At 65.2% G+C, this 25,971-nt stretch overlaps 1 protein-coding gene across 1 annotated transcript; it reads left to right on the top strand.

Annotated features, from left to right (window-relative positions):
* Positions 1–227: 227 nt before the first annotated feature.
* On the top strand, positions 228–23,800 carry KDM5C (lysine demethylase 5C). The gene is given in 35 exon segments (XM_066984587.1): positions 228–237; positions 1,907–2,535; positions 5,032–5,109; positions 5,213–5,335; positions 5,412–5,421; positions 5,424–5,581; positions 6,642–6,773; positions 6,882–7,005; positions 7,100–7,284; positions 7,383–7,541; positions 8,161–8,280; positions 8,371–8,529; positions 8,616–8,797; positions 10,114–10,276; positions 10,365–10,409; positions 10,411–10,485; positions 12,805–12,999; positions 13,084–13,265; positions 14,480–14,604; positions 14,708–14,855; positions 15,267–15,363; positions 15,472–15,873; positions 17,016–17,153; positions 17,233–17,412; positions 17,502–17,639; positions 17,728–17,938; positions 17,941–18,145; positions 18,147–18,249; positions 20,000–20,057; positions 21,597–21,764; positions 21,767–21,795; positions 22,726–22,741; positions 22,744–22,788; positions 22,791–22,899; positions 23,629–23,800. Coding segments are annotated over 35 exon segments (5,073 nt in total).
* Positions 23,801–25,971: the final 2,171 nt, after the last annotated feature.

Below are 25,971 nucleotides of genomic sequence, written 5' to 3'. Positions count from 1 at the left end.
GGCCGCGGGCTGGCGTGATAAGAGGGGTGGGATTGTAGACACGCTGGGGGGTGGTAGGGCTGTAGGGGCTGGGAGAGGGGCTCTAGGGGCTCCTATAGGGGCTATAGGGGCCGTGGTCGGAACTATAGGGCTGTGGGGCTATAGGTTGAAGGGGCTATAGGGCCGTGGGGCTATAAGGACCTGGGGACTATAGGGGCCTGGCGTGGTAGAGGGCTGGGATTATAGACATGCCAGGGGGTAATGGGAGGGCTGTAATGGGGCTATGGGGGCTGTGGTAGGGGCTATAGGGCTGTGGGGCTATAGGTTGAAGGGGCTATACGGCCGTGGGGCTATAAGGACCTGGGGACTATAGGGGCCTGGCGTGGTAGAGGGCTGGGATTATAGACATGCCGGGGGGTTGGGAGGGTGTAATGGGGCTATGGGGGCTGTGGTAGGGGCTATAGGGCTCTGGGGCTATACGTTGAAGGGACTGTAGGGCCATAAGGGCCAGGAGGGTTCCAGGCTATAGGGGCCTGGTGCGATAGAGGGCTGGGATTATAGACATGCTGGGGTTGTTGTGGGGTGTAATGGGGCTATACGAGCTACAGGTCTCTGGGGCTATAGGTTGAAGGGGCTATAGGGTCATGGGGCTATAAGGACCCGGGCGCTATAGGGGCTATGGGGTTGGGGCCTGGGGGCTATAGGGGCTGTAACAGCGCACCAGGGGCTATAGGACGTGGTGTTGGGGTTCTGGGGCTGCAGGGCTGCGGATCTATAGGGGCCCATAGGGGCCCATAGGGGTCTATAGGGTCCTATAGGTGCTTATGTGGTGGTGGTGGTGTCTATAAGACCCTATGGGGGGGGGGCTATAAGGGCCTATAGGGGTCTATAGGGGCCTATAGGGGCCTATGGGGGGGGTGGTGGTGTCTATAGGGGCCTATTGGGGGGTTGGCTATAGGGGGCCTATAGGGGCCCATAGGAGCCTATAGGGGCCTATAGGGGCCGTGGGGCGGGGCCGGACGCTTCGGGGGGCGGGGCCTTTCGCAGACCACGCCCACGTGGGCGTGGCCACCGCGCGCCGCAGCCCCGCCCCTCCCCCGGGCGGCGCATGCGCGTTGCGCTCCTTTAAACGTGCGCAAGAAGCTCCGGCGCCTCCGCTGACCCAGTGGCGGAGGCGAGCCTTGAGGGAGGATCCCTCCGCCGCCGGGAGGGGGCGGGGCCTAGGGACTATTTCCTCTCCGCTCCTCCCGCCCCCGCCGCCCTCCGCCAGCCGTTCCTCGGCCGGAGCCCCCCTCCCTCTTCCCCCCTCCTCCCCTCGGAGCCAGCAGCGGCGGCGCGGCGCTCGGCCCCCCCCCCGTACTTCCCCTCGCGCGGCGGAAGGACACGTCCCCGCGAGGCGAGCCGCAGCACCTCCCCGCGGCGGCCTGCGCGCCTGCGCAGTGCGCGGGGGAGGCCGGGGAGGGGGGGGAGGGAGGAGGAGGAGGAGGGAACACAAAATGGCGGCGGCGGCCCGGCCGGGGGGACCGGGCAGGCCTCGGGCTTGAAGGCGGGCGGAGAGCGGGGCCGGCGGGCGCCGCTTCCCCGGGGCGAGGCGGCGGGGAGAAGGAGGAGTAAGGGAGGAGGGGGAAAGGGGGGGCGGGGGGAAGGAGCCGGCTGCGCTCGCCCCCCCGGCACCGGGGGCGAGGCGGCGGGGAGGAGGAGGAGGAGGAGGAGGGGGGGGGGGCAGGCCGGTGAGGGGGCCCCCATGGCCCCGTGAGGGGTTCCCCCCCCGGCGGCGAGGGCCCCCCGGCGGCGGGGAGGATGGAGGAAGGGGAGCAGCAGCAGCAGGAGCCGCAGCAGCAGCAGCGGGGGGCGGTGGGGGGCGGCTGGGCCGAGTGGGGGCCGGCCGCGGGGGGTCTCCGCCCTGGGGCACCCCCCGGCGCCTGAGGGGGCGAGGAAGAGGAGGGGGAGGAAGGCGGCGGGGGGGGAGGAGGGGGGCGGCGGAGCAGCAGCCCGAGTCGGGGTGCCCCCCCCCGCCTCGGCCTCCTTCGGCCTCCTCCTCCTCCTGCAAGGCCGCGGCGGGGGACGAGAGGCCGGCGGCGGCTCCGCGGGGGCCTAAAGCCGGGGGGGAGCCGCGGGGGAAAACCGGGCCCGGGGGGGCGGAGGGAAAGGGCCCGGGGGCGCCCCCCCTCGCCTCCACCGCCGCCGCCGACGAGCGAAGCCCCCGCAAGGCCTCCGAGGAGCGGGGGGCGGCGGGGGGGCGGCCCGGGGCCGACGACGGCGGCGCCGCCACCCCCAAGGCCCGGCGGCCTTTCGGGGGGGCCCAGCGGGGCGTCCCTCCCCCCGCCGCCGCCGCCGGCCCTCGGGGGCGACTGGGGGGCGAGCTGGTTCGCCGGGGGCGGGGGGAGCCGGGGGGGGGGGTCCCCGGCGAGCTGGAGCCCCCGAGGACTTCCTGCCCCCCCCGAGTGCCCGGTGTTCGAGCCGAGCTGGGCCGAGTTCAGCGACCCCCTGGGGTACATCGCCAAGATCCGGCCCATCGCCGAGAAGAGCGGCATCTGCAAGATCCGGCCCCCCGCCGTGAGTGGGGGGGGCTTCTTTTATTGGGGGGGGGGGGGGCACGGGGGGGGTCCTGGGGGGGGTACGGGGGGGGGGGGTAGGGGGGGTTTGGGGGGGGGGGTACGGGGCGGTTTGGGGGGGGTACGGGACGGTTTGGGGGGGGTACGGGGGGGTTTGGGGGGGTTTGGGGCAGGGGGTGCAGCCCCTTGGGGGGTTATCGCCCTTCTGGGGGGGTAACTCACCCCTGGGGGGGGGGTAATTGCCCTTGGGGGGGGGCAGTTACCCTTTATGGGGGAGTAACTCACCCCCTGGGGGGGTAATTGCCCTTGGGGGGGGCAGTTACCCTTTTTTAGGGGGTAACTCGCTCCCTGGGGGGGCAGTTACCCTTTTTGGGGGGTAACTCACCCCTTCGGGGGGGTAATTGCCCTGGGGGGGGGCAGTTACCCTTTTTGGGGGTTAATCCCCCATCTGGGGGAGTAACTCCCCCCTGGGGGGCAGTTGTTTTCTTGGGGGGGTAACTCACCCCCTGGGGGGTAATTGCCCTTGGGGGGGGCAGTTACCCTTTTTAGGGGGTAACTCACCCCCTGGGGGGCAATTGTCCTTTTTGGGGGGGTAATTCCCCTTCGGGGGGTAACTCCCCCTTCTGGGGGTAGCTTCCCCCGGGGGGGCAATTGCCCTTTTTGGGGGGGTAATCCCCCTTCTGGGGGTGGTAACTCCCCCCGGGGGGCAGTTGCCCTTTTTTGGGGGGGTAACTCACCCCTTGGGGGGGGGGTAATTGCCCTTGGGGGGGGGCAGTTACCCTTTTTGGGGGGCAATCCCCCATCTGGAGGGGTAACTCACCCCCTGGGGGGGCCAGTTGCCCCTTTGGGGGGGGGCAATTGCCCTTTTGGGGGGGCAATAACCTTTTTCAGGGGTCCATTAGTTTTTTTTGGGGGGGGCAGTGACTTTTTCCAGGGCTTCGTTCCCTTTTTTCGGGCTGTAATTACTTTTTTTAGGGGTTCGTTACCTTTTTTTCGGGGGGGCAATAACTTTATTCAGTGGTTCGTTACCTCTTGGGGGGCAATTACTTTGGGGGGGTACTTACTTTTGGGGGGGATCGTTACCTTTTTGGGGGGGGCAATTACATTTTTTAGACTGATTCCAACCCCGAAATGGGGGGGGGTTAATCTATTTTGGGGGGGGTCTGTCCCTGTGGGGGTCATTTATAGATTTTAGGGGGGAAATCCCCCTCCCGAAGGGTTATTTACCCCTGGGGGGGGGGTTAAATACCCCGGGGGGGGGGTTAATACCCTTGGGGGGGGGGTAACTTTCTACCCCCCTTTGGGGTATATTCCCTTACGGGGGGGGGGGGCAGCTGCTCCCCTGGGGTTGTTTAATTTTATTTGGGGGGGGGATTTTGTTCGGGGGGTAAATATTTATTTTGAGAGTGTAATTGCCCCCCCCCCGCCATGGGGGGGGGGGTAATTGCCCCCCCCCCTCACGTGCCGGGGTGTAAATACCCCATCGGGGTGGGTAAATAACCCCACAGTGATTGGGGGGGGGCAAATATCCACGGGGGGGGTAAATATGGAGGGGGGCTCTAAATACCCTAAATATGCTGGGGGGGGGGCCATGTGTTATGTGTGCCCCCCCAGTGTGGCTGTTTGGGGGGGGGGGGGGGGGGTGGGCGCATTTCCCCCCCGTAACGCCCGAGCTGTGCGTTAAGGGGAATTTTTTTTTGGGGGGGAGGTGAAGGGTGATTTTAGGATTTAGGGGGGGGCTAAATGGTGGGGGGGGGGCATTGAGGGGGGCCCCCCCCCCCCCAAGCGCCGGCCCTCCCAACAACAACAGTGCCCCGGCCAATATGGCTGCCAGCGCCGAGCCTTTGTCTGGCGAGCGGCGGGGGGGGGGGTCCCCTTGTGAAGGGGGGGGGGACGGGACCCTAAAATGGGGGGGGGGGACAAAGTTCTGAGCCCCCCCGCTGCGCTCATCGCCCCCCCCATTCGTTGGTCGCTTCCTGTTTTTGGGGGGGGGGGGGGGGGGTTACGGCCGCGGCGTTAACGCGGGGGGGTCCTTTTGTCCCCCCCCGTCCCGTTTCGGGTGCGGGGGGTCCCCACGATGCTCGCAGGGTGGTTTTGTTTTTTTTTTTTTTCGGGGGGGCCCCCATGAGCCCGGCGGGTGGGGAACGGCTTCCGGGGAGGGCCGGGCCCGGCCGTGCTGGCGTCACCGCCCCCCCCCCCCGGTGTGTGTACGCGTGTGTGCGTGCCCCCCCCGCCCCCCCACCGTGTCCCCTCCATTTTGGGGTGCACGCAGCCCTGTGCGCCCCCCCCCCAGCAATTTTAGCGCCCCCCAGCAATTTTAGCGCCCCCCCATCCCATCAATTTTGGGGGGGGGTCACCCCGTGCAAGGGGTGGTGCCGCTGGGTCGCTGTGGCTTTGCGGCCATCCCGCGCCCCCCCCCCCGACATAGGAGCGTTGTGGGGGGGGGGGGGTCTCGGCTGTTAACCCCCCCCCATTTTAATTGCGTGCCCCCCCCCAGGACTGGCAGCCCCCCTTCGCCGTGGAGGTGGACAACTTCAGGTTCACCCCGCGCATCCAGCGCCTCAACGAGCTGGAGGTGAGCGCGGGGGGCCTCGCCGTGCCCCCCCCCCCCAGGCCGCTTTTAGGGGGTTCACGCTGCCCTGAACGCCCCCCCCCGTGCCCCCCCTTCCCGTTTTCAGGCGCAGACCCGGGTGAAGCTGAACTACCTGGACCAGATCGCCAAGTTCTGGGAGATCCAGGGCTCCTCGCTCAAGATCCCCAACGTGGAGCGGCGAATCCTCGACCTCTACAGCCTCAGCAAGGTCCGGGGGGGGGATTTTTTGGGGTGGGGGGGGGGGCAGACATCGCGTAACCCCCCCCCCCCGGCTTCGTTTTCAGGTGGTGATGGAGGAGGGGGCTACGAGGCCATCTGCAAGGACCGGCGGTGGGCGCGGGTGGCGCAGCGCCTCGCCTACCCGTCGGGGAAGAACATCGGCTCGCTGCTGCGCGCCCACTACGAGCGCATCATCTACCCCTACGAGATGTACCAGTCGGGGGCCAACCTGGTGGTGAGGGCGCGGGGGGGGGTTAGCACCTTGGGGGGGGGGGGTTTAAAACCGGAGGGGGAGTTTTAGGACCTTGGGGGGGGGGGATTTAAAACCGGAGGGGCTGGATTTTAGAACCCTGGGGGGGGCATCTAGAACCTTGGGGGGAGTTTTAGAACCGGGGGGGGGGGCATCTAGAACTGGAGGGGTTGGATTTTAGGACCTTGGGGGGGGGGGGGTGTTTAGGACCTTGGGGGGGGGGGGTTTAGGACCTTGGGGGGGGGGGGGGGTTTAGGACCTTGGGGGGGGGTAGGACCTTGGGGGGGGAATTTAGAACCGGGGGGGGGGGGTTTAGGACCTTGGGGGGAATTTAGAACCGGGGGGGGGGGGGTTTAGGACCGGGGGGTGGGATTTTAGAACCTTGGGGGGGGGATTTAGAACCCCTGGGGGGGGGGGGTTTAGGACCTTGGGGGGGGGGGGGGGGGTTAGGACCTGGGGGGGGGGGGGTTTAGGACCTTGGGGGGGAATTTAGAACCGGCGGGGGGGGGGGGTTAGGACCGCGGGGGGGGGGAATTTAGAACCGGGGGGGGGGGGGGGGGTTTAGCACCTTGGGGGGGCGGTTTTAGCACCTTGGGGGGGGGGGGGGGGGGTGTAGAACCAGGGGGCTTGGGTTTTAGAACCCCTGGGGGGGGGGTTTAGCACCTTCGGGGGGAATTTAGAACCGCAGGGGTTGGATTTTAGGACCTTGGGTTGGGGGGGGGGGTTTAGGACCTTGGGGGGGGCGTTAGAACCTTGGGGGGGGGGGGTTTAGAACCGGGGGTTGGATTTTAGAACCGGAGGGGGGGGGGGGGATAGAACCGGGACGGGATTTTTAGAACCGGGGGGGGGAGGGGGTTTTAGAACCGGAGGGGTTGGATTTTAGAACCTTGGGGGGGGGGATTTAGAGCCTTGGGGGGGGGTTTTGGAACCGGAGGGGTTGGATTTTAGAACCGGGGGTTGGGTTTAGAACCTTGGGGGGATTTTAGAACCGGGGGGGAGGATTTTAGAACCGGGGTCCCTGCTGACGGCCCCGTCCCTCCAGCAGTGCAACACGAGGCCGTTCGAGAGCGAGGAGAAGGACCGGGAGTACAAGCCCCACAGCATCCCGCTGCGCCAGTCCGTCCAGCCCTCCAAGTTCAACAGCTACGGCCGGCGCGCCAAGCGCCTGCAGCAGGAGGTGAGCCCTTCCCCGAGCGCCCCCGCCGCGCCCCGACCCCCCCCCAAAATTAAAATAACCCCCTCCCGAGCTTTTAGGGAGCCCCCCGCCCCGATGCTTGTCCCGCAGCCCGAGCCGACGGAGGAGGACATCGAGAAGAACCCGGAGCTGAAGAAGCTGCAGATCTACGGGGCCGGCCCCAAGATGCTGGGGCTGGGGCTGGTGGCCAAAGACAAGACCCTGCGGAAAAAAGGTGCCGTGGGGCGGAGGCAGCGAGCGATGGGGTGGGCCGGGGGTTACCGGGGGCGGCTTTGTGACCCCCCACCCCCCGTCGTATCGCCCCGCAGATAAAGAGGGTCCTGAGTGCCCCCCGACCGTGGTGGTGAAGGAGGAGCCGGTGGGGCCCGAGGCCAAGGTGGAGCCGGCGTCGCCCCGCGCCTACCTGGAGGGCAAGGAGGAGCTGCGGCACAGCCCCGAGCCCTGCACCAAGATGACCATGCGCCTGCGCCGCAGCCACAGCAACAGCCAGTTCGTAAGTGGGGCTTGAAAGCTCGGGGGGGGCTCCGGGACCGGCAAATAGGGCCGGGACCCCCTCCCCGTCCCCCTAACCCCTTGGCGGCGTCCCGCCAGGTGGACTCGTACATCTGCCGGATCTGCTCGCGGGGGGACGAGGACGACAAGCTGCTGCTGTGCGACGGCTGCGACGACAACTACCACATCTTCTGCCTCCTGCCGCCCCTGCCCGAGATCCCCAAGGGCATCTGGCGCTGCCCCAAATGCGTCATGGCGGTAAGGGGGGGGCGCGGGGTCACACACCCCCCCTTGTCCCCGCCGCGTCCCATCTCCGCGTGGGGACGGGGACCCCCGTGTCGTGTCCGAGGGGCCCCCCACCCCGCAGTTCGCAGCCTTCCCCATCCGCGTGCGGGGCTGGGGACCCCAGATCCCGTATTTGCGGGGCCGGGGACCCCCGTGTCACGTCGCCGGGGTTGGGGACCCCCAGAGGGTGTTGCGTCTGCGGGGTTGGGGACCCCCGCGTGCCCTCTGCGCAGCTGGGGCCTCCCAGACCGCAGCGCGTCCCGTATTTCTGCGGGGCCAGCACCCGCGCGTCCTGTTTGCGGGACCAGGGACCCCTGAATCTCGCCTTAGCCCATCTTTCTGCGGGTTCGGGACCCCCGCATCCTATTTGTGGGGCCGAGGACCCCCGATTCACGTCCCCTTCCGTCCGGGGGACCGAGAAATCCGCGTCGCGTCCGCTTCGAAAGCCGGGGACCCGTCCCGCACGCGTGGCCGAGGAACCCTTTTGTCCTGTTTTATCGGTTCTGTGGGGCTGGGGGACTCCTGCTCCCTCTGTGGGGTCAGAGACCCCCACCCCAAGCCCCCCCCCCCGTCTCTCCCCCCCCCCCCAAAGGAATGCAAGCGGCCGCCGGAGGCTTTCGGCTTCGAGCAGGCGACGCGGGAGTACACGCTGCAGAGCTTCGGCGAGATGGCCGACTCCTTCAAGGCCGACTACTTCAACATGCCCGTCCACGTCAGTCCCCACACCCCCCGCGGGGCATCGGGGACCCCCCCCGAGCCCCCGTTTTGTCCCTGACGCGTGCGTGTGTCCCCCCCCCCCCAGATGGTCCCCACGGAGCTGGTGGAGAAGGAATTCTGGCGGCTGGTGAACAGCATCGAGGAGGACGTGACGGTGGAGTACGGCGCCGACATCCACTCCAAGGAATTCGGCAGCGGCTTCCCCATCAGCGACGGCAAGAGGAAGCTCTCTCCCGAGGAGGAGGTGAAGGGGGGGGGTCCCCGTTTGTCCCCGCGGAGGGGGGCGATGCTGTCCCCAACGTGGGGGTGACACCGTCCCTCCCCCCGCAGGAGTACGCCGGCAGCGGCTGGAACCTGAACGTGATGCCGGTGCTGAAGCAGTCGGTGCTGTGCCACATCAACGCCGACATCTCGGGCATGAAGGTGCCCTGGCTCTACGTGGGCATGGTCTTCTCCGCCTTCTGCTGGCACATCGAGGACCACTGGAGCTACTCCATCAACTACCTCCACTGGTAGGGGGGCTCGGGGGGGCAGGAGGAGGCTTTTGGGGTGCTCTTGGGCCCCTCAGGGATGAGCAGAAGGGGTGGGATGAGGTTTTGCGGGGCTGTTGACCCCCAGGGATGAGCTCAAGATACGGAAGGAGGTTTTGGGGTGCTGTTGACCCCCCAAAAATGAGCTCAAGATACGGGAGTAAGTTTTTGGGGTGCTGTTGACCCCACAGGGATGAGCTCAAGATACGGAAGGAGGCTTTTGGGGTGCTATTGACCCTGTCGGGGTGAGCAAAAGATGTGGGATGAGGTTTTTGGGGTGCTGTTGACCCTCCAGGGATGAGCTCAAGATACGGAAGGAGGCTTTTGGGGTGCTATTGACCCCCCAAAAACGAGCTCAAGATACAGGAGTAAGTTTTTGGGGTGCTGTTGAGCCCACAGGGATGAGCTCAAGATACGGAAGGAGGCTTTTGGGGTGCTATTGACCCCGTAGGGGTGAGCAGAAGGGGTGGGATGAGGTTTTGCGGGGCTGTTGACCCCCAGGAATGAGCTCAAGATACGGAAGGAAGCTTTTGGGGTGCTATTGACCCCGTAGGGGTGAGCAGAAGATGTGGGATGAGGTTTTTGGGGTGCTCTTGGCCCTCAAAGGATGAACTCAAGATACAGAAGGAGGCTTTTGGGGTGCTATTGACCCCCCAAAAGTGAGCTCAAGATACAGGAGTAAGTTTTTGGGGTGCTGTTGATCCCCCAGGGATGAGCTCAAGATACGGAAGGAGGCTTTTGGGGTGCTATTGACCCTGTAGGGGTGAGCAAAAGATGTGGGATGAGGTTTTTGGGGTGCTGTTGACCCTCCAGGGATGAGCTCAAGTTATGGAAGGAGGTTTTTAGGGTGCTGTTGATCCCCCAGAAACGAGTTCAAGGTATGGAAGGAGGCTTTTGGGGTGCTATTGATCCCCCAGAAACAAGTTCAAGGTATGGAAGGAGGTTTTTGGGGTGCTGTTGACCCCCTAGGGTCCGTCCCAAGATGTGGGATGGGGCAAGGAAAGGCTTTTGGGGTTGCTATTGACCACTCAGGGACAAGGTGAAGAAATGGGAGTAAGTTTTTGGGGTGCTGCTGCTCCCTCAGGGGTGAGCCAACCATGTGGGATGGGGCCGGAGGAGGCTTTTGGGGTGCTGGTGACCCCACAACGTGGCGCGGGGCAGGAGGAAGCCCAAGGGCCGAGCCCGAAACGCTGAAGGCTGCTTTTAGGGTGCTGCCGCCCCCTGGGGGCCGTCCCAAGACGCGCTGCGGGGTGACTGGAGGTTTCGGGGTGCCCCTGCCCCCCGCTTTGTCTCCCCAGGGGCGAGCCCAAGACGTGGTACGGCGTGCCGTCCTTCGCGGCGGAGCACCTGGAGGAGGTGATGAAGAAGCTGACGCCCGAGCTCTTCGAGAGCCAGCCCGACCTGCTGCACCAGCTCGTCACCCTCATGAACCCCAACACCCTCATGGCCCACGGCGTCCCCGTGAGTATCGGGGCGGCCCCGAGCCCCGCCGCGTCCCCAAATCCCCCCGTTTTATCCCCTATGTTGTGCCACCCCCCCACATTTGTAGGTCGTGAGGACCAACCAGTGCGCCGGCGAGTTCGTCATCACCTTCCCCGCGGGCGTACCACAGCGGCTTCAACCAGGGCTACAACTTCGCCGAGGCCGTCAACTTCTGCACCGCCGACTGGGTGAGCCCCCAAAAAATGGGGTGATCCCCCCCAAAATACAGGGCGATCCCCCCCAAAAATGTTGGGTGAACCAGAAGGAGGGGATTTGGGGCGCCGCGAGCGCCGTGCCCTCCCTCGCAGGGCGATGGCGAGCTGTGGTATGGGGTGGGAGGTGGTTTTTGAGGTGAAGTGGTCCCTAAATGTAGGGAAGACCCCCCTAAAAATGTTCTCCAACCCTGGGCAGACACCCAGAACCTCCGCTAAATCTGGGGTGAATGTGTTGAAGCCCCCCAGAAAAAAATACCCCAACATCTGGGGCAGCGCCACCCCCAACTCCTTAAATTTGGGGTAAATATCTTCAAATCTGCCCCCAAACTTACAGCAAAATGCCCCAAACTCTGGGTAAATGCCTTTGACCTTCCCCATATCCTCCCTAACCGGGGGTCAGCATTTTTAGGCCCCCCCAAACCTAGGATCCCCCTAAAAACCACCCCAAATCTGGGACAAACACCTTCACATGCCCCCAGAGCCCACAAAACTGAGGCAAATGCCCTCATATATCCCTAAATCCCCCCGAGTCCAGGGCAAACACCTTCATATGTCCCCAAACCCAATGCAAACACCCCCAAATCTGGGCCACATGCCCCCTAAACCTGGAGCAAGCGCCTCTGCACTCCGAAATCCCCCCAAACCTGGGGCAGACGCCTCTAAGCACCCCTAAATCCCTCCAGACTTGAGGCAAATGCCCTCTGAATTCCCCCACATGTGAGACAAACGCCTCTGAACACCCCTAAATCCCCCCAAACCTCGGGCGTAAGCCTTCAAGCAGCCCTAAATCCCCCCCAAACTTGGGGCAAACACATCTGTGCACCCCTAAATCCCCCCAAACCCAGGGCAAACCCCTCTAAGCACTCCTAATCCCCCCAGACCTGGGCCAAATGCCCCCTAAATCCCCCCAGACCTGGGCCAAATGCCTCTCTGCACCCCTAAATCCCCTCAAACCTGGGCCAAATGCCCCCTAAATCCTCCCAAACCAGCCACAAGCCCCTTTGTGCACCCCTAAATCCCCCCAAACCCGGTCCAAATGCCCCGTAAATCCTCCCAAACCTGCCATAAACTCATCTGTGCACCCTTAAATCCCACCAAACCCGGGCCAACTGCCTCTGTGCACCCCTAAATCCCCCCAAACCCGAGCCAAATGCCCCCTAAATCCTCCCAAACCTGCCACAAACCCCTCAGTGTACCCCTAAATCCTCCCAAACCGGGGCCAAATGCCTCTGTGCACCCCTAAATCCCCCCAAACCCAGAACAAATATCCCCTAAATCCTCCCAAACCCACCACAGACCCCTCAGTGCACCCCTAAACCCCCCAAACCCGGTCCAAATGCCCCCTAAACCCCCCCAAACCCGGGCTAAATGCCTCTGTGCACCCCTAAACCCCCAAACCCGGTCCAAATGCCCCCTAAAGCCCCCTCAAACCCGGTCCAAATGCCCCCTAAAGCCCCCCAAACCCGGTCCAAATGCCCCCTAAAGCCCCCAAACCCGGTCCAAATGCCCCCTAAACCCCCCAAACCCGGGCTAAATGCCTCTGTGCACCCTAAAGCCCCCCAAACCCGGTCCAAATGCCCCCTAAAGCCCCCCAAACCCGGTCCAAATGCCCCCTAAAGCCCCCCAAACCCGGTCCAGATGCCCCCTAAAGCCCCCCAAACCCGGTCCAAATGCCCCCTAAAGCCCCCCAAACCCGGTCCAAATGCCCCCTAAAGCCCCCCAAACCCGGTCCAAATGCCCCTTAAACCCCCAAACCCGCCGCAAACCCCTCAGCGCGCCCCTAAATCCCCCCAAACCCAGGCCAAATGCCCCCTAAATCCTCCCAAACCTGCTGCAAACCCCTCAGTGCACCCCTAAACCCCCCAAACCCGGTCCAAACGCCCCCTAAACCCCCCCAAACCCGGTCCAAACGCCCCCTAAACCCCCCAAACCCGGTCCAAATGCCCCCTAAACCCCCCAAACCCGGTCCAGATGCCCCTTAAACCCCCCCAAACCCGCCGCAAACCCCTCAGCGCGCCCCTAAATCCCCCCAAACCCAGGCCAAATGCCCCCTAAATCCTCCCAAACCTGCTGCAAACCCCTCAGTGCACCCCTAAACCCCCCAAACCCGGTCCAAACGCCCCCTAAACCCCCCCAAACCCGGTCCAAACGCCCCCTAAACCCCCCCCCAAACCCGCTGCAAACCCCTCAGCGCGCCCCTAAACCCCCGCGCCCTACCCCAGCCCCTCCGCCCCCCACCCCCCCGCGATTTTGGGGGTGACGTGTCCCCCCTGTTCCCCCTTTTCCTGCCAGCTCCCCGCCGGCCGGCAGTGCATCGAGCACTACCGCCGCCTGCGCCGCTACTGCGTCTTCTCCCACGAGGAGCTCATCTGCAAGATGGCAGCCTGCCCCGAGAAGCTCGACCTCAACCTGGCGGCCGCCGTGCACAAGGAGATGTTCGTGCTGGTGCAGGAGGAGCGCAAGCTCCGCAAGGCGCTGCTGGAAAAGGTGGGGAGGGGACACCGCCACGGCGGGGGTGGGGGGACGCGTTCGGGGACGGGGCCGCGCTGAGCCGCCCCGCGAACCCCGCAGGGCATCACGGAGGCGGAGAGGGAAGCGTTCGAGCTGCTGCCCGACGACGAGAGGCAGTGCGACAAGTGCAAGACGACGTGCTTCCTCTCGGCGCTGGCCTGCTACGACTGCCCGCAGTGCCTCGTCTGCCTCTACCACATGGACGACCTCTGCAAGTGCCCCCGCAGCAAGCAGTACCTCAGGTGGGGGCTCCCCGCAAAAGGGGGGTGGGTTCGGGGGCGTGGTTTGGGGCCCCGCGTCCCCCAAAAGAGGGATTGGGGGGGGTGCGGGGGCATGGTTTGGGGCCCTGCGTCCCCCAAAAGAGGGATGTGGGCACGGTTTGGGGGCGCCGGAGGTCTTGGTGTAGCCAAATAGGGGGATGTGGGCACGGTTTGGGGGTGCTGGGGGTCTTGGTGTACCCAAACAGGGGGTGTGGGCACGGTTTGGGGGTGCTGGGGTCTTGGTGTAGCCAAAGAGGGGGACGTGGACATGGTTTGGGGGTGCTCTGGGACCCTGTGTCCCCAAAGAGGGATGTGGGCACGGTTTGGGGGCGCCGGGGGTCTTGGTGTAGCCAAATAGGGGGATGTGGGCACGGTTTGGGGGTGCCGGGGTCTTGGTGTGCCCACATCCCCCCGTTTGGGTACGGTTTGGGGGTGCCATGGGTCTTGGTGTACCCAAACGGGGATGTGGGCACGGTTTGGGGGTGCTGGGGGTCTTGGTGTAGCCAAAGAGGGGGACGGGGACGTGGTTTGGGGTGCATTGGGTCCCTGTGTCCCCAAAAGGGGGATGTGGGCACGGTTTGGGGGTGCTGAGGGTCTTGGTGTACCCATAGTGGGGGATCTGGTCATGGTTTGGGGGTGCTGTGGTCCTTGGTGTCCCCAAAAGGGGCACCTGGGTACGGTTTGGGTGTGTTTTGGGTCCCTGTGTCCCCCGAAAGGGGCACGTGAGCATGGTTTGGGGGTGCTGCAGGTCCCTGTGTCCCCAAAAGAGGGATGTGGGCACTGTTTGGGGGTGCTGGGGGTCTTGAGGTCCCCAAAAGGGGGACATGGTCATGGTTTAGGGGTGCTGGGGGTCCCTGTGTCCCCCAAAAGGGGCACCTGGGCAGAGTTTGGGGATGCTTTGGGCCTTGGTGTCCCTGTAAAGGAGCTGTGGGCACGGTTTGGGGGTGCTCTGGGTCCCTGCATCCCCATAAGGGAGATTTGGGGCACGGTTTGAGGGTGCTGTGGGTTTTGGTGTCCCCAAATAGTGGGATGGGGTTGAGGTCTGGGTGTGTTTTGGGTCCCTGTGTCCCCATAAGGGAGATTTGGGGCACGGTTTTGGGGGTGCCACAGCCCTTGGCATCCCCACAGCGTCCATGCTTCCCCCCCCCCAAAAAAAAAAACTGGAAACCCAAAAAAGCCCTTTTTGCCCCCAAAAGGTACCGCTACACGCTGGACGAGCTGCCGGCCATGCTGCACAAGCTGAAGGTGCGCGCCGAGTCCTTCGACACGTGGGCCAACAAGGTGCGCATCGCCCTGGAGGTGGAGGACGGCCGCAAGCGGAGTGAGTGGGGGGTCCGGGGGGGAAAAAAAGGCGGGGGGGGTCTTTTAGGGGCGTCGGGGGGGGTCCCAGCGCGGCCCTGACGTCCCCGTCCCCTCCCCGGCAGCGCTGGAGGAGCTGCGGGCGCTGGAGTCGGAGGCGCGGGAGCGCAAGTTCCCCGAGAACGAGCTGCTGCACCGCCTCAAGGGCTGCCTCAGCCAGGCCGAGCGCTGCGTCTCCGAGGCCCTGGGGCTCATCAGCTCCCAGGAGACCGGGTGAGCGTCCCCCGGTGTCCCCCTGCTGTCCCCCGGTGTCCCCCCGAAGCCCCCCTGCCTTCCCTCTCCATCCCCGTCCCGTCCTCTCCCCGTTCTCGTCCCGTTTCTCCCCCGTTTTCGCCCCGTTTCTCCCCGTCCTGTTTCTCCCCGTCCCCTGTCACCGCATCGCTGCGGTGCCCAGGTGGCTTTTTGTCCCCATCGCGTCCTTGCCCTGTCCCCTCCCTGTCCCCTGGCTCTGTCCCCTGCAGCCCCCAGGCTCGTGCCACGTCCCCTCGTCCCTGCCCTGTCCCCTCCAGGCCCCGTTCGCCTCTGTCCCCACCCTGGTGGTGTGTGGGGGGTCCCAGCCCCCCCACGTCCCCGCAGCAGGGGGGTGACGTGTCCCCTGTCCCCCCCGCCCCAAAACAACCCCAGGCTTCCAGCGCCCTCGCTGACGGTGGAGGAGCTCCGCGCCTTCCTGGAGCAGATGAACCAACTCCCCTGCGTCATGCACCAAATCGGGGAGGTCCAGGTGAGCCGGGGGGCCCCCCAATGTCCCCCCCACCCCCCGGAACCCCCAGGGGGCGGGACACCAAGTCAGCAGCGCTGACCGTGTCCCCCCCCTTTTTTCCCCCCTCAGGCCCTGCTGGAACGCGTCGAAGCCTTCCAAGCGGAGGCGCGGGCGGCTCTGGAAGCGACCCCCGGGGGGACCCGGAGCGGCCCCCCCAGCTCCGGGGGCTTTACGGGGGCTGCTGGAACGGGGGGCCCGGCTCGGCGTGGAGGTCCCGGAGGGGCGCAGGTTGGAGCGGCAGCTGGCCCAGGCCGCTTGGTTGGAGGAGGTGACGGCCACCTTGCGCTCCCCCGCGCCCGCGTCCCCCTCCCCGTCATGAGGGGCCTGATCCAGGCCGGCCGCACCGTGGCGCCCAGCCCCGCCGTCGACGTGGCCATGGCCGAGCTGCAGGAGCTGCTCACCATCGCCCAGCGCTGGGAGGAGAAGGCCCAGATGTGCCTGGAGGCCAGGTCAGGATGCGGCCCCCCCCCGGTGAGGGGGGCTGGGGGGGTCCCTGTGTCCCTGGAGGGGTCCCTGAGTCCCTGGAGGGGGTCCCTGAGTCCCTTCAGGTGGTCCCGGTATCCCCCAGGAGGGCCTTCAGGGTTTGGGAGGGAGAATTAAGGGGCTGGGGAGGGTCCCCTGTGTCCCTGGAGGGGGTCCCGGAGTCCCTTAAGGGGGTCCCTGGTGTCCCTCAGGGGCTCCTTCAGGTTTTGGGAGGGGGAATTAAGGGGCTGGGGAGGGTCCCCGAGTCCCTGGAGGGGGTCCTGGTATCCCCCTAGGAGGGCCTTCGGGGTTTGGGAGGGGGAATTAAGGGGCTGGGGGGAGTCCCTGGGTCCTTGGAGGGGGTCCTGGTGTCCCTCAGGGGCTCCTTTGGGTTTTGGGAGGGGGAATTAAGGGGCGGGGGGGTCCCTGTGTCCCTGGAGGGGGTCCCGGAGTCCCTTCAGGTGGTCCCTGTGTCCCTCAGGGGCTCCTTTGGGGTTTGGGAGGGGGAATTCAGGGGCTGGGGGGTCCCCGAGTCCCTTGAGGGGGTCCTGGTATCCCCTAGGGAGGTATTTGGGTTTTGTGAGGGGGAGTTAAGGGGCTGGGGGGTGTCCCTTAGTCCCTTAAGGGGGTCCTGGTATCCTCCCAGGGGCTCCTTTGGGTTTTGGGAGGGGGAGTTAAGGGGCGGGGGGGGTCCCTGGGTCCCTGGAGGGGGTCCCCGAGTCCCTGGAGGGGGTCCCGGTATCCCCCAGGAGGGCCTTCGGGGTTTGGGAGGGGGAATTAAGGGGCTGGGGGTCCCTGGGTCCCTTGAGGGGGTCCTGGTATCCCTCAGGGGCTCTTTCGGGTTTTGGGAAGGGGAGTTAAGGGGCTGGAGGGGTCCCTGTGTCCCTGGAGGGGGTCCCTGAGTCCCTTCAGGTGGTCCCGGTATCCCCCAGGAGGACGTTTGGGGTTTGGGAGGGGGATTAAGGGGCTGGGGGCTGCCCCCTGTGCCCTTTTCAGGGGTTACAGGGCCCGGGAGCCCTCCCCACGTCCCTCAGGAGGGGTTTCAGGGGGCTGGGGCTCGTCCGCCTCCGTTCCTGGGGGTCGGCGAGGCCGTGTTTGGGATTTGGGGGTGGGGTCCTCACCCCCTCCTTGTATTTCCCACCCCCCCGCAGGCAGAAGCACCCCCCGCCACCCTGGCGGCCATCATCAAGGAGGCGGAGAACATCCCGGCGCTGCTGCCCAACATCCAGGCCCTCAAGGAGGCGCTGGCCAAGGCTCGCGCCTGGATCGCCGACGTGGAGGAGATCCAGGTGGGCTCCGCCGCCCCCTCCCCGTGCTTTTATTTTGGGTGGGGGGCGCTCACCCCCTTTTTTTCCTTTTTTCCCCTAGAACGGAGACCACTACCCCTGCCTGGACGATCTCGAGGGGCTGGTGGCGGTGGGCCGGGACCTGCCGGTGCGCCTGGAGGAGCTGCGGCAGCTCGAGGTGCAGGTGGGCACGGCCCACTCGTGGCGGGACAAAGCCTCCCGCACCTTCCTCAAGAAAAACTCCTGCTACACCCTGCTCGAGGTGCGTGACGGCGCCGCCGGGGGGCCAAAAAGAGGGGCGGGGACCTCACGGCCAGCCCCCTTTCCTTTTTTTATTTCCTCCCCCCCAAGGTGCTGTGCCCCTGCGCCGACGCCGGCTCCGACAGCAGCAAGCGGCTCAAGTGGCGGCAGGAGCAGCCGGGGCTCTACAAGCTGGACGCCGAGAGCCTGGGGCTGTCGGCGCAGGATCTCCGCGACCCCGGCGCCGTGGTGAGGGGCCGGGCGAGCCGCCGGGCGCCCCGTAACCCTTCCCCCTCGCTCTACACCCCCTTATTTATTTATTTTTTGTCCCCGTTAGATCGTGGCCTTCAAGGAAGGCGAGCAGAAGGAGAAGGAGGGCATGCTGCGCCTGCGCCACGCCAACTCCCAAAAACCCGCGCCGCCCGCTCCCGGCCCCGGGCCTCCTTCGTGCGTCTGCGGCCAGCCTCCCACCCCCGGCATGCTCCAGTGCCAGCTCTGCCGGGACTGGTTCCACGCCTCCTGCGTGGCTTGGCCCCGCCTGGCCTCCCAAAACCCTCGGCGCCGTGGTGGGAGTGGGACGCCAAGTTCCTGTGCCCGCTCTGCCAGCGCTCGCGCCGCCCGCGCCTCGAGACCATCCTGGCGCTGCTGGTGGCCCTGCAGAAGCTGCCGGTGCGGCTGCCCGAGGGCGAGGCGCTGCAGTGCCTGACGGAGCGCGCCATCACCTGGCAGGACCGCGCGCGCCGCCTCCTGGCCTCCCCGAGCTGGCCGCCCCCTGGAGCGCCTGGCGGCCCTGCGGCACCGCCTGCACGGCGACGGGGCCGGGGCGCTGCGGGAGGCCAGCCGCAACGAGCAGACCAAGGTGTGGGGCGGGGGGGGGGGCTTTGGGGGCGGGGGGGGGGCTTTTGGGGGGGGCGGGGGGGGGGGGGGGGGGGGGCTTTTGGGGGTCTGGGGGGCTTTTGGGGGTCTGGGGGGGCTTTTGGGGGTCTGGGGGGGCCCTTTTGGGGGTCTGGGGGGCCCTTTTGGGGGTCTGGGGGCTTTTGGGGGCGTGGGGGCCCTTTTGGGGTGGTGGGGGGGCAGCTTTGGGGCAGGAGGGGTGGCTTTTGGGGGTCTGGGGGGCCCTTTTGGGGGTCTGGGGGGGCTTTTGGGGGTCTGGGGGGGCTTTTGGGGGTGGCTTTGGGGGTGGTGGGGACTTTAGGGGGCGGCTTTTGGGGGTCGGGGGGGCTTTTGGGGGTTTGGGGGGGCTTTTGGGGGCGGCTTTGGGGGTGGTAGGGACTTTAGGGGGCGGATTTTGGGGTGGGGGGCTTTTAGAGGCAGTGGGGAGCCCTTTAGGGTGGCGGTGGGGGCGGATTTTGGGGGCGGATTTTGGGGTGGGGGGCTTTTAGGGGCAGTTGGGGAGCCCTTTAGGGTGCTGGTGGGAGGCTTTTGGGGCAGTGGGGTGCGGTGGGGGGCAGCTTTGGGGGCGGCGGGGGGCAGGGGCGGCTTTTGGGGGCGGTGGGGGGCTTGTGGGGGTGATGGTGGGGCTTTTGGGAGTTTGGGGGGCTTTTGGGGGCGGCTTTGGGGGTGGTAGGGAGCCCTTTTGGGGGGCGGCTTTTGGGGTCAGGGGGGCTTTTAGGGGCAGTGGGGAGCCCTTTGGGGGTGGCGGACTTTGGGGGCGGCTTTTGGGGCGGGGGGCTTTTAGGGGCAGTTGGGGAGCCCTTTAGGGTGCTGGTGGGAGGCTTTTGGGGCGGTGGGGGCGCTTTGGGGCGGGGGGCCCGGGGTGGTGGGGGCAGCTTTGGGGCGGCAGGGGCGGCTTTTGGGGGCGGTGGGGGGCCCTTTTGGGGGCGGGGGGGGGGCAGCTTTGGGGGGCGGCTTTTGGGGCGGGGGGCTTTTAGGGGCAGGGGGGAGCCCTTTGGGGTGTTGGTGGGGGGCTTTGGGGGGTGTGGTGGGGGCAGCTTTGGGGCAGCGGGGGGCAGTGGGGGCCCCTTTTGGGACGGTGGGGACTTTAGGGGCAGCTTTGGGGGCAGTGGGGACTTTAGGGGGTGGCTTTTGGGGTGGTGGGCCCTTTGGGGTGGTGGGGGGCCCTTTGGGGGACAGCTTTTGGGGTGGGGGGCTTTTACAGGCGGTGGGGAGCCCTTTAGGGTGGTGGCGGGAGGCTTTTAGGGCAGCTAGGGTAGCTTTTGGGGCAGTAGGGACTTCAGGGGGCGGCTTTTAGGGGCTGCGGGGGCTGTTTAGGGTGGTGGTGGGAGGCTTTTGGGGCAGCAGGGGACAGCTTCTGGGGCAGCTAGGGTGGCTTTTGGGACGGTGGGGGGCAGCAGGGGCAGCTTTTAGGGGTGGTGGGGACTTGGGGGGGGGCTTTGGGGCAGCAGGGGGCGGCTTTTGGGGCACCTAGGGTAGCTTTTGGGGTGGCGGGGGCTTTAGGGTTGCATTTTGGGGTGGGGGGCTTCTAGGGGCGGGGGGACCCCTTTGGGGCTGGCCAGGGCAGCTTTTGGGGCAGCGGGGGCGTGCTTTAGGGGCGACAGGGGCTTTAGGGGCGCTTTTGGGGTGGCGGGGGGCATGGAGCTGCTGTAGTGGGGTTTGGGGGGCACAACGCCCCTCTCCGTGACCCTTTTTGTGTCCTCCCCACCCCCCAGGTCTCGGTGGAGAACGGTGACGCCCCCAGCCCGGAGAAGAACGGCCCCCTGCCCTCGGGTGAGTGGGGGCGCGGGGAACGTTTGGGGGGGCTGCAGGGGGGCTGCAGGGGGGCAGTGGATCCCAGGGGATCTACGGGATCCCGGAGGATCCCGTGGAAGCCCCACGGGGCCCGGGACCCCCCGTGTCGGCCCCGTTCCCTTCCCGAACCCGCTGGCCCCACGTCCTCGGGGCGGCCCCCAACGGCCTCAGGGTGTACCCCAACTCTTTGGGGTGGCCCCCCGCGTCCTTGTGGCGACCCCAATGTTTTTGGGGTGGCCCCAATGTCCTCGGGGTGGCCCATAATGTCCTTGGGGTGGCCCCCACGTCCTTGGGGTGACCCCGAACATTCTTGGGGTGTCCCCCCACGTCCTCATGGTGGTCCCCCAACATCCTGGGGTGCCCCCCACGTCCTCGGGGTGGCCCGTAATGTCCTTGTGGTGACCCCAGTGTTTTTGGGGTGGCCCGAGTGTCCTCGGGGTGACCCCAAATGTTCTTGGGGCGACCCCCACGTCCTCATGGTGCCCCCCAACGTGTCTTGGGGTGACCCCCCAGGTCCTCATGGTGGTCCCCCAACATCCTGGGGTGGCCCCCACGTCCTCGTGGTGTCCTCCTGGTGGCCCCAATGTTTTTGGGGTGGCCCCAATGTCCTCGGGGTGACCCCCAGGTCCTCATGGTGCCCCCCAACATTCCTTGGGGTGACCCCCAGGTCCTCATGGTGGTCCCCCAACATTGTTGGGGTGACCCCCCCATGTTCTTGTAGTGACCCCAGAGTTTTTGGGGTGGCCCGAGTGTCCTCGGGGTGACCCCAAACGTTCTTGGGGTGACCCCCACGTCCTCATGGTGCCCCCCAACATCCTGGGGCAGCCCCCAGTGTCCTCGTGGTGGCCCCAGTGTCCTCGGGGTGGCCCGTAATGTCCTTGGGGTGGCCCCCACGTCCTTGGGGTGACCCCAGTGTTTTTGGGGTGACCCCTGTGGTCCTCATGGTGCCCCCCAACATTTCTTGGGGTGGTCCCCCAGGTCCTCATGGTGGTCCCCCAATGTCCTGGGGCACCCCCATGACCTCGTGGTGTCCCCAGTGTCCTCGGGGTGGCCCGTAATGTTTTTGGGGTGGCCCCCACGTCCTTGGGGTGACCCCAGTGTTTTTGGGGTGGCCCCAGTGTCCTCGGGGTGACCCCTGTGTCCTCATGGTGGTCCCGCAACATCCTGGGGTGGCCCCCACATCCTCTTGGTGTCCCCCCACGTCCTCGTGGTGGCCCCCTATATCCTCATGGGGGTCCCCCAACATCTTGGGGTGGCCCCCACGACCTCGTTGTGTCCTCCTGGTGGCCCCAATGTTTTTGGGGTGGCCCCAATGTCCTCGGGGTGACCCCTACGTCCTCATGGTGCCCCCCAACGTTTCTTGGGGTGACCCCCAGGTCCTCATGGTGGTCCCCCAACGTCCTGGGGTGGCCCCCAGTGTCCTCGTCATGTCTCCCCTGTCCTCGGGGTGGCCCCCCCGTCCTTGGGGTGCCCCCCGGTCCTCGGGGCGTCCCCCCACGTGCCGCCGTGTCCCCGCAGAGCTGGAGGCGCTGAGCGCGGCGCTGCCGCGGCTGCAGGGCCCGGTGCTGGAGCTGGCCGAGGGCGCGCGGCGGCCGCTGGAGGAGCTGATGATGGAGGGCGACCTCCTCGAGGTGACGCTGGACGAGGCCCAGAGCATCTGGCGCCTGCTGCAGGCCGCCCGCCCGCCCCCCTCGGCCTCTTCCGCCTCCTCCTCGAGGTACGGGCACCCCAAAACCTCCCCCGGACACCCAACCCCCCCCCCCAAGACACCCAAACCCTCCCTGAGACACCCAACCCCCCCCCCCCAGCCACCCCAAGCCCCCAGTAACCCAAAACCACCCCAAAAGCCACCCCACGACCACCCGAGGTCGAGGCCGGAGCCTCCCCGGGACCCCGAGCCGGCCCTGAGTCTCGCAGGGGACCCCAAAAATCCCCCGGCGATCCCAGAACCGGGCCCCCCGAAATGTTTCCCTCTGTTTCCTGCATCTCGGGGACCCCAAATAGCCCCCCCGGACCCCAAAACCTTCCCCGGCCTCCTCCCCGTGTCCTCTCCCAGCTCCTGTTCAAGGCGGGGACCGAAAATGGTCACAGGAGACCCCAAAACCGCCGCCGGGCATTTCCCCGCACCCTCTTTTATCGCATCCTTGACATGGGGACCCCGAACCATCCCCTATTCCCCCTCCTCTTCGAGGGGGGGACCCCAAAACCCCTCCTTTATTCCCCCTCTTCCTCAAGGGGGACCCCAAATTTCTTTGGGGACCCCAAAACCCATCCCTTATTGCCCCCCCTTCCTCAAGATGACCCCAAATCTCTTGGGGACCCCAAACCCGCCCGTTATTCCCCCTCCTCCTGAAGGAGGAGACCCCAAAACCCTCGGTACCCACAACCCCATCCCTTATTCCCCCTTTTCCTCAAGGGGGGACCCCAAATTTAAATGGGGACCCCAAAACCCCTCCCTTATTGCCCCCCCTTCCTCAAGATGACCCCCAATCCCTCCCTTACTCCCCCTCTTCCTCAAGCGGGGACCCCAAATTTCCTTGGGGACCCCAAAACCCTCCCTTATTCCCCTTCCTCCTCGCTTTTGGGACCCCAAATCCCCCCAAATCTTTGGGGGGGGGGCACACGTTGACCCTATGTCCCCCCCCAGCTGGAGCAGGCGGAGCGGCGGGGGCGCGGGGCCGGGGCCGGGACCCCGAGCGGCGCCGCAAGCGCCGGGGGAGCGGGGCGATGCCCCCCTGGCCAAGGAGGAGCTGGAGCCAAAGAGGAGCAGGGGTCCTGAGGGGGGCCCCCGGGACAGCCCCCCGGCCCCCACGCCACGGGGGTGAGTGGGGAGGGGACCCCGTTATCCTGGGGGGGGGGGGCAGTGGAATTAATTGGGGGGGGTCCTAGGGGGAGTGGGGGGCACCCCAATATCTTGGGGGGGTAGTGATGAATTGGGGGGGGGTCTTGGGGAATGGGGGGTACCCCAGTATCTTGGGGGGGGCCCCCAGTATCTTGGGGGGCCCCCAGTATCTTGGGGGGGCCCCCAGTATCTTGGGGGGCCCCCAGTATCTTGGGGGGAGCAGTGGACTTAATTGGGGGGGGTCCTAGGGGGCTGTGGGGCTGTACCCCAATATCTTGGGGGGGGGCAGTGTAATTAATTGGGGGGGGTCCTAGGGGACTATGGGGGGAGTGGGGGGGCACCCCAATATCTTGGGGGGGGCAGTGTAATTAATTGGGGGGTCCTGGGGGGCTGGGGGGGACCTCATTATCCTGGGGGGGAGAGTCAGTGTAACTAAAGGGGGAGGTCCGAGGGGGCTTTGGGGTGAGGGGGACCCCAATATCTTTGGGGGGGGGTCCTGGGGTAATGGGGGGGAAGAGGAGACCCCAATTGGGGGGGGGGCGGGCAACTGGGGGGCATGGGAGGGTATCTGGGCCCCCGAAGTGCTAGGACGGGGGGGGGGGGACGGTCCTTAAAAAGGGTTTTGGGCTATGGGGGGTCCTTGGGCTTTTGGGGTGCACGGGGGGGATTTATTGGGGAGGGGGCACTACATGTGTGTGTCCCCCCCAGGACTCGTGATGCGGAGCCCCCACCTCGGATGGACGCGCCTGAAGGCGGCGGCGGCGGGGAGAAACGGGGGGGGGGGGGACCAGGAGGCCGCGGCCCCCCTCCCCCCCCAAAAAAAACAAACCCCATCGCGCCCCCCCCCACCCCGGAGCGGCCCCCCCGCCCCGTGCTGTAATTATTTGAGTTGATTTCTTTTGTATCGTCCGGGGGGGGGGGACCACACGCAAAGGGGGCCCGGGACCCCCCCCCAGCTCCGGGGGGGGGCACAACCAGCACAGCAGGGCCCAGCCCCCCCCCTCCCTCCCCCCACCTCGCGCCGGGTTTTTTATAGGAATTGGGGGCTGGGGGGGGGGGGGGCGGGGGAGAGGAAGAGGTGGGGGGGCGGCTTCGGGCCCCCCCCCGCCCCCTCGCCGACACTACCGGTCTCGGGCTCTTTGTAGCGGGGGGGGGGGGCCGGGGGGGCCTTATTTTATTGTATTATGATTTTTTTTTATTATTATTAAACTTTGGAGGCTAAAACCGAGGCTGGTTTTTGGGGGGGGGGGTCGGGGGGGGGAACGGACCGTGCCCACCTTGCCCGCACGGCGGCTGACTGGAAATGAGGGGGGCGCATGCGCGGAGGGTGCAGGGGCTCAGGCGCTTCCCCATTGGGCGCCGCTCCTGCCAATCGGTGCCGCCTCCGCCAATGGGCGCGCGGCGGGGGGCGGGACGAGGGGCAGGTGGCGGCGGCAGCGCGAGGCGGCGGTGAGAGGTGGCTCAGTGTGGGGAAAAGCGTCGTTTTTGAGTAAAAAAAAATACCTTTTTTTTTTTTTTTGAGGTAAAATCTCCTCTTCTGAGGTTAAAAAACCCCTGTCCGAGGTTTAAAAAAACCTTTTCTGAGGTAGAGCCGCCTTTTCCTGAGGTAAAACTCCCCGTTTCTGAGGTAAATTCTTCGGTTCTTGAGGTAAAAGTCACCCCGTGAGGTAAAACGAGCTTTTTTTTTTTGAGGTTAACACTCCCCCTCCCCATTTTGGGGCTAACCTCCCCTTACCTTTCTGGGGTAGCCTACCCCCTTTTTTTGAGGTAAAAACCTCTCGTTAATGAGATGACATAACACTTGAGGTTTAAAAAAGCTTTTTCATGTAAAACTACATTTTCTGAGGTAAAACCGCCTCGTTTTTAAGCTAAGACTCACTTTTTTACTCGTAACTCCCTTTTCTCTAAGATTTAAAAAAGTTCTGAGGTAAAAACCCTTGTTTTTTTCAATTAAAACACCTCTTTTCTATGATTATTTAAAAAAAAAAAAAATCCGTTCTCCCCACTATTTTTCTGAGGTAACGTCACTTTTTTTTTTTTCCCATTTTAAACCCCCGTGACTGAGCTGACCCTCCCTTTATTGAGGTTACCCCCCCCCCCCGTTTTTGCAGGTAACTCGCGTTTTTTTGAGGTGAAATCCCCCTTTTTATGCGTTAATCCCTTCCCGTTTTGGGATTATTCTCCTCCTCTTATTCTGAGGTAATTTCTCCCCCTTTTGGCCCCGCCCCCTATTTCAGAAGGTGACCCCCGACTTTTTGGAGTACCCCCCCCTTTTTTTTGGCAAGACCCCCCCCATTCTTTAGCTGACCCCAAATTTTGAGGTAACCCCCATTTTTGAGGTTAACCCCCCTTCAGAAGGGAGACCCCTTTTTTTTAGGATGCCCCCCCATTTATGAGGTGGCCCCCATTTGTGAGGTGCCCCCAATTTTTTTTGCCATGCCCATTTACGAAGTGTCCCCCTTTTTTTCTTTTCCATGCCCCCCAATTTATGACGTGCCCCCCAATTTATGAGGTGCCCCCCCGTTTTATAAATCGACCTTATTCTTACTCATACCCCACCCTTTGCCGGATACCCCCTCATTTTTGAAATCACCCAAATTTTTGCCATGCCCCCCATTCCTCAGACACCCCTCCCCCCCCACACTTATGACGTGCCCCCCTTTTATGACGTGCCCCCCTTTTTTGCCATGCCCCCCCCTTTATTGCCATGCCCCCCTTTATTGCCATGCCCCCCCCTTTATTGCATGCCCCCCCTTTTTTTCCATGCCCCCCTTTTTTTCCATGCCCCCCCCTTTTTTGCCATGCCCCCCTTTTTTGCCATGCCCCCCCTTTTTTGCCATGCCCCCCCCTTTTGCCATGCCCCCCCTTTATTGCCATGCCCCCCCTTTTTTGCCATGCCCCCCCTTTATTGCCATGCCCCCCTTTTTTGCCATGCCCCCCCTTTTTTTGCCATTTTTTGCCATGCCCCCCCTTTTTTGCCATGCCCCCCCCTTTTTTGCCATGCCCCCCATTTTTGCCCTGACCCTATCCTTTGGCATACCCCACCATTTG

The sequence above is a fragment of the Anser cygnoides genome, chromosome 29 (assembly GCF_040182565.1).
Source record: "Anser cygnoides isolate HZ-2024a breed goose chromosome 29, Taihu_goose_T2T_genome, whole genome shotgun sequence".
Taxonomy (NCBI): Eukaryota; Metazoa; Chordata; class Aves; order Anseriformes; family Anatidae; genus Anser; species Anser cygnoides.
The sequence above is the reverse complement of the archived record's forward strand: the minus strand, read 5'-3'. Positions and strand labels throughout refer to the sequence as shown.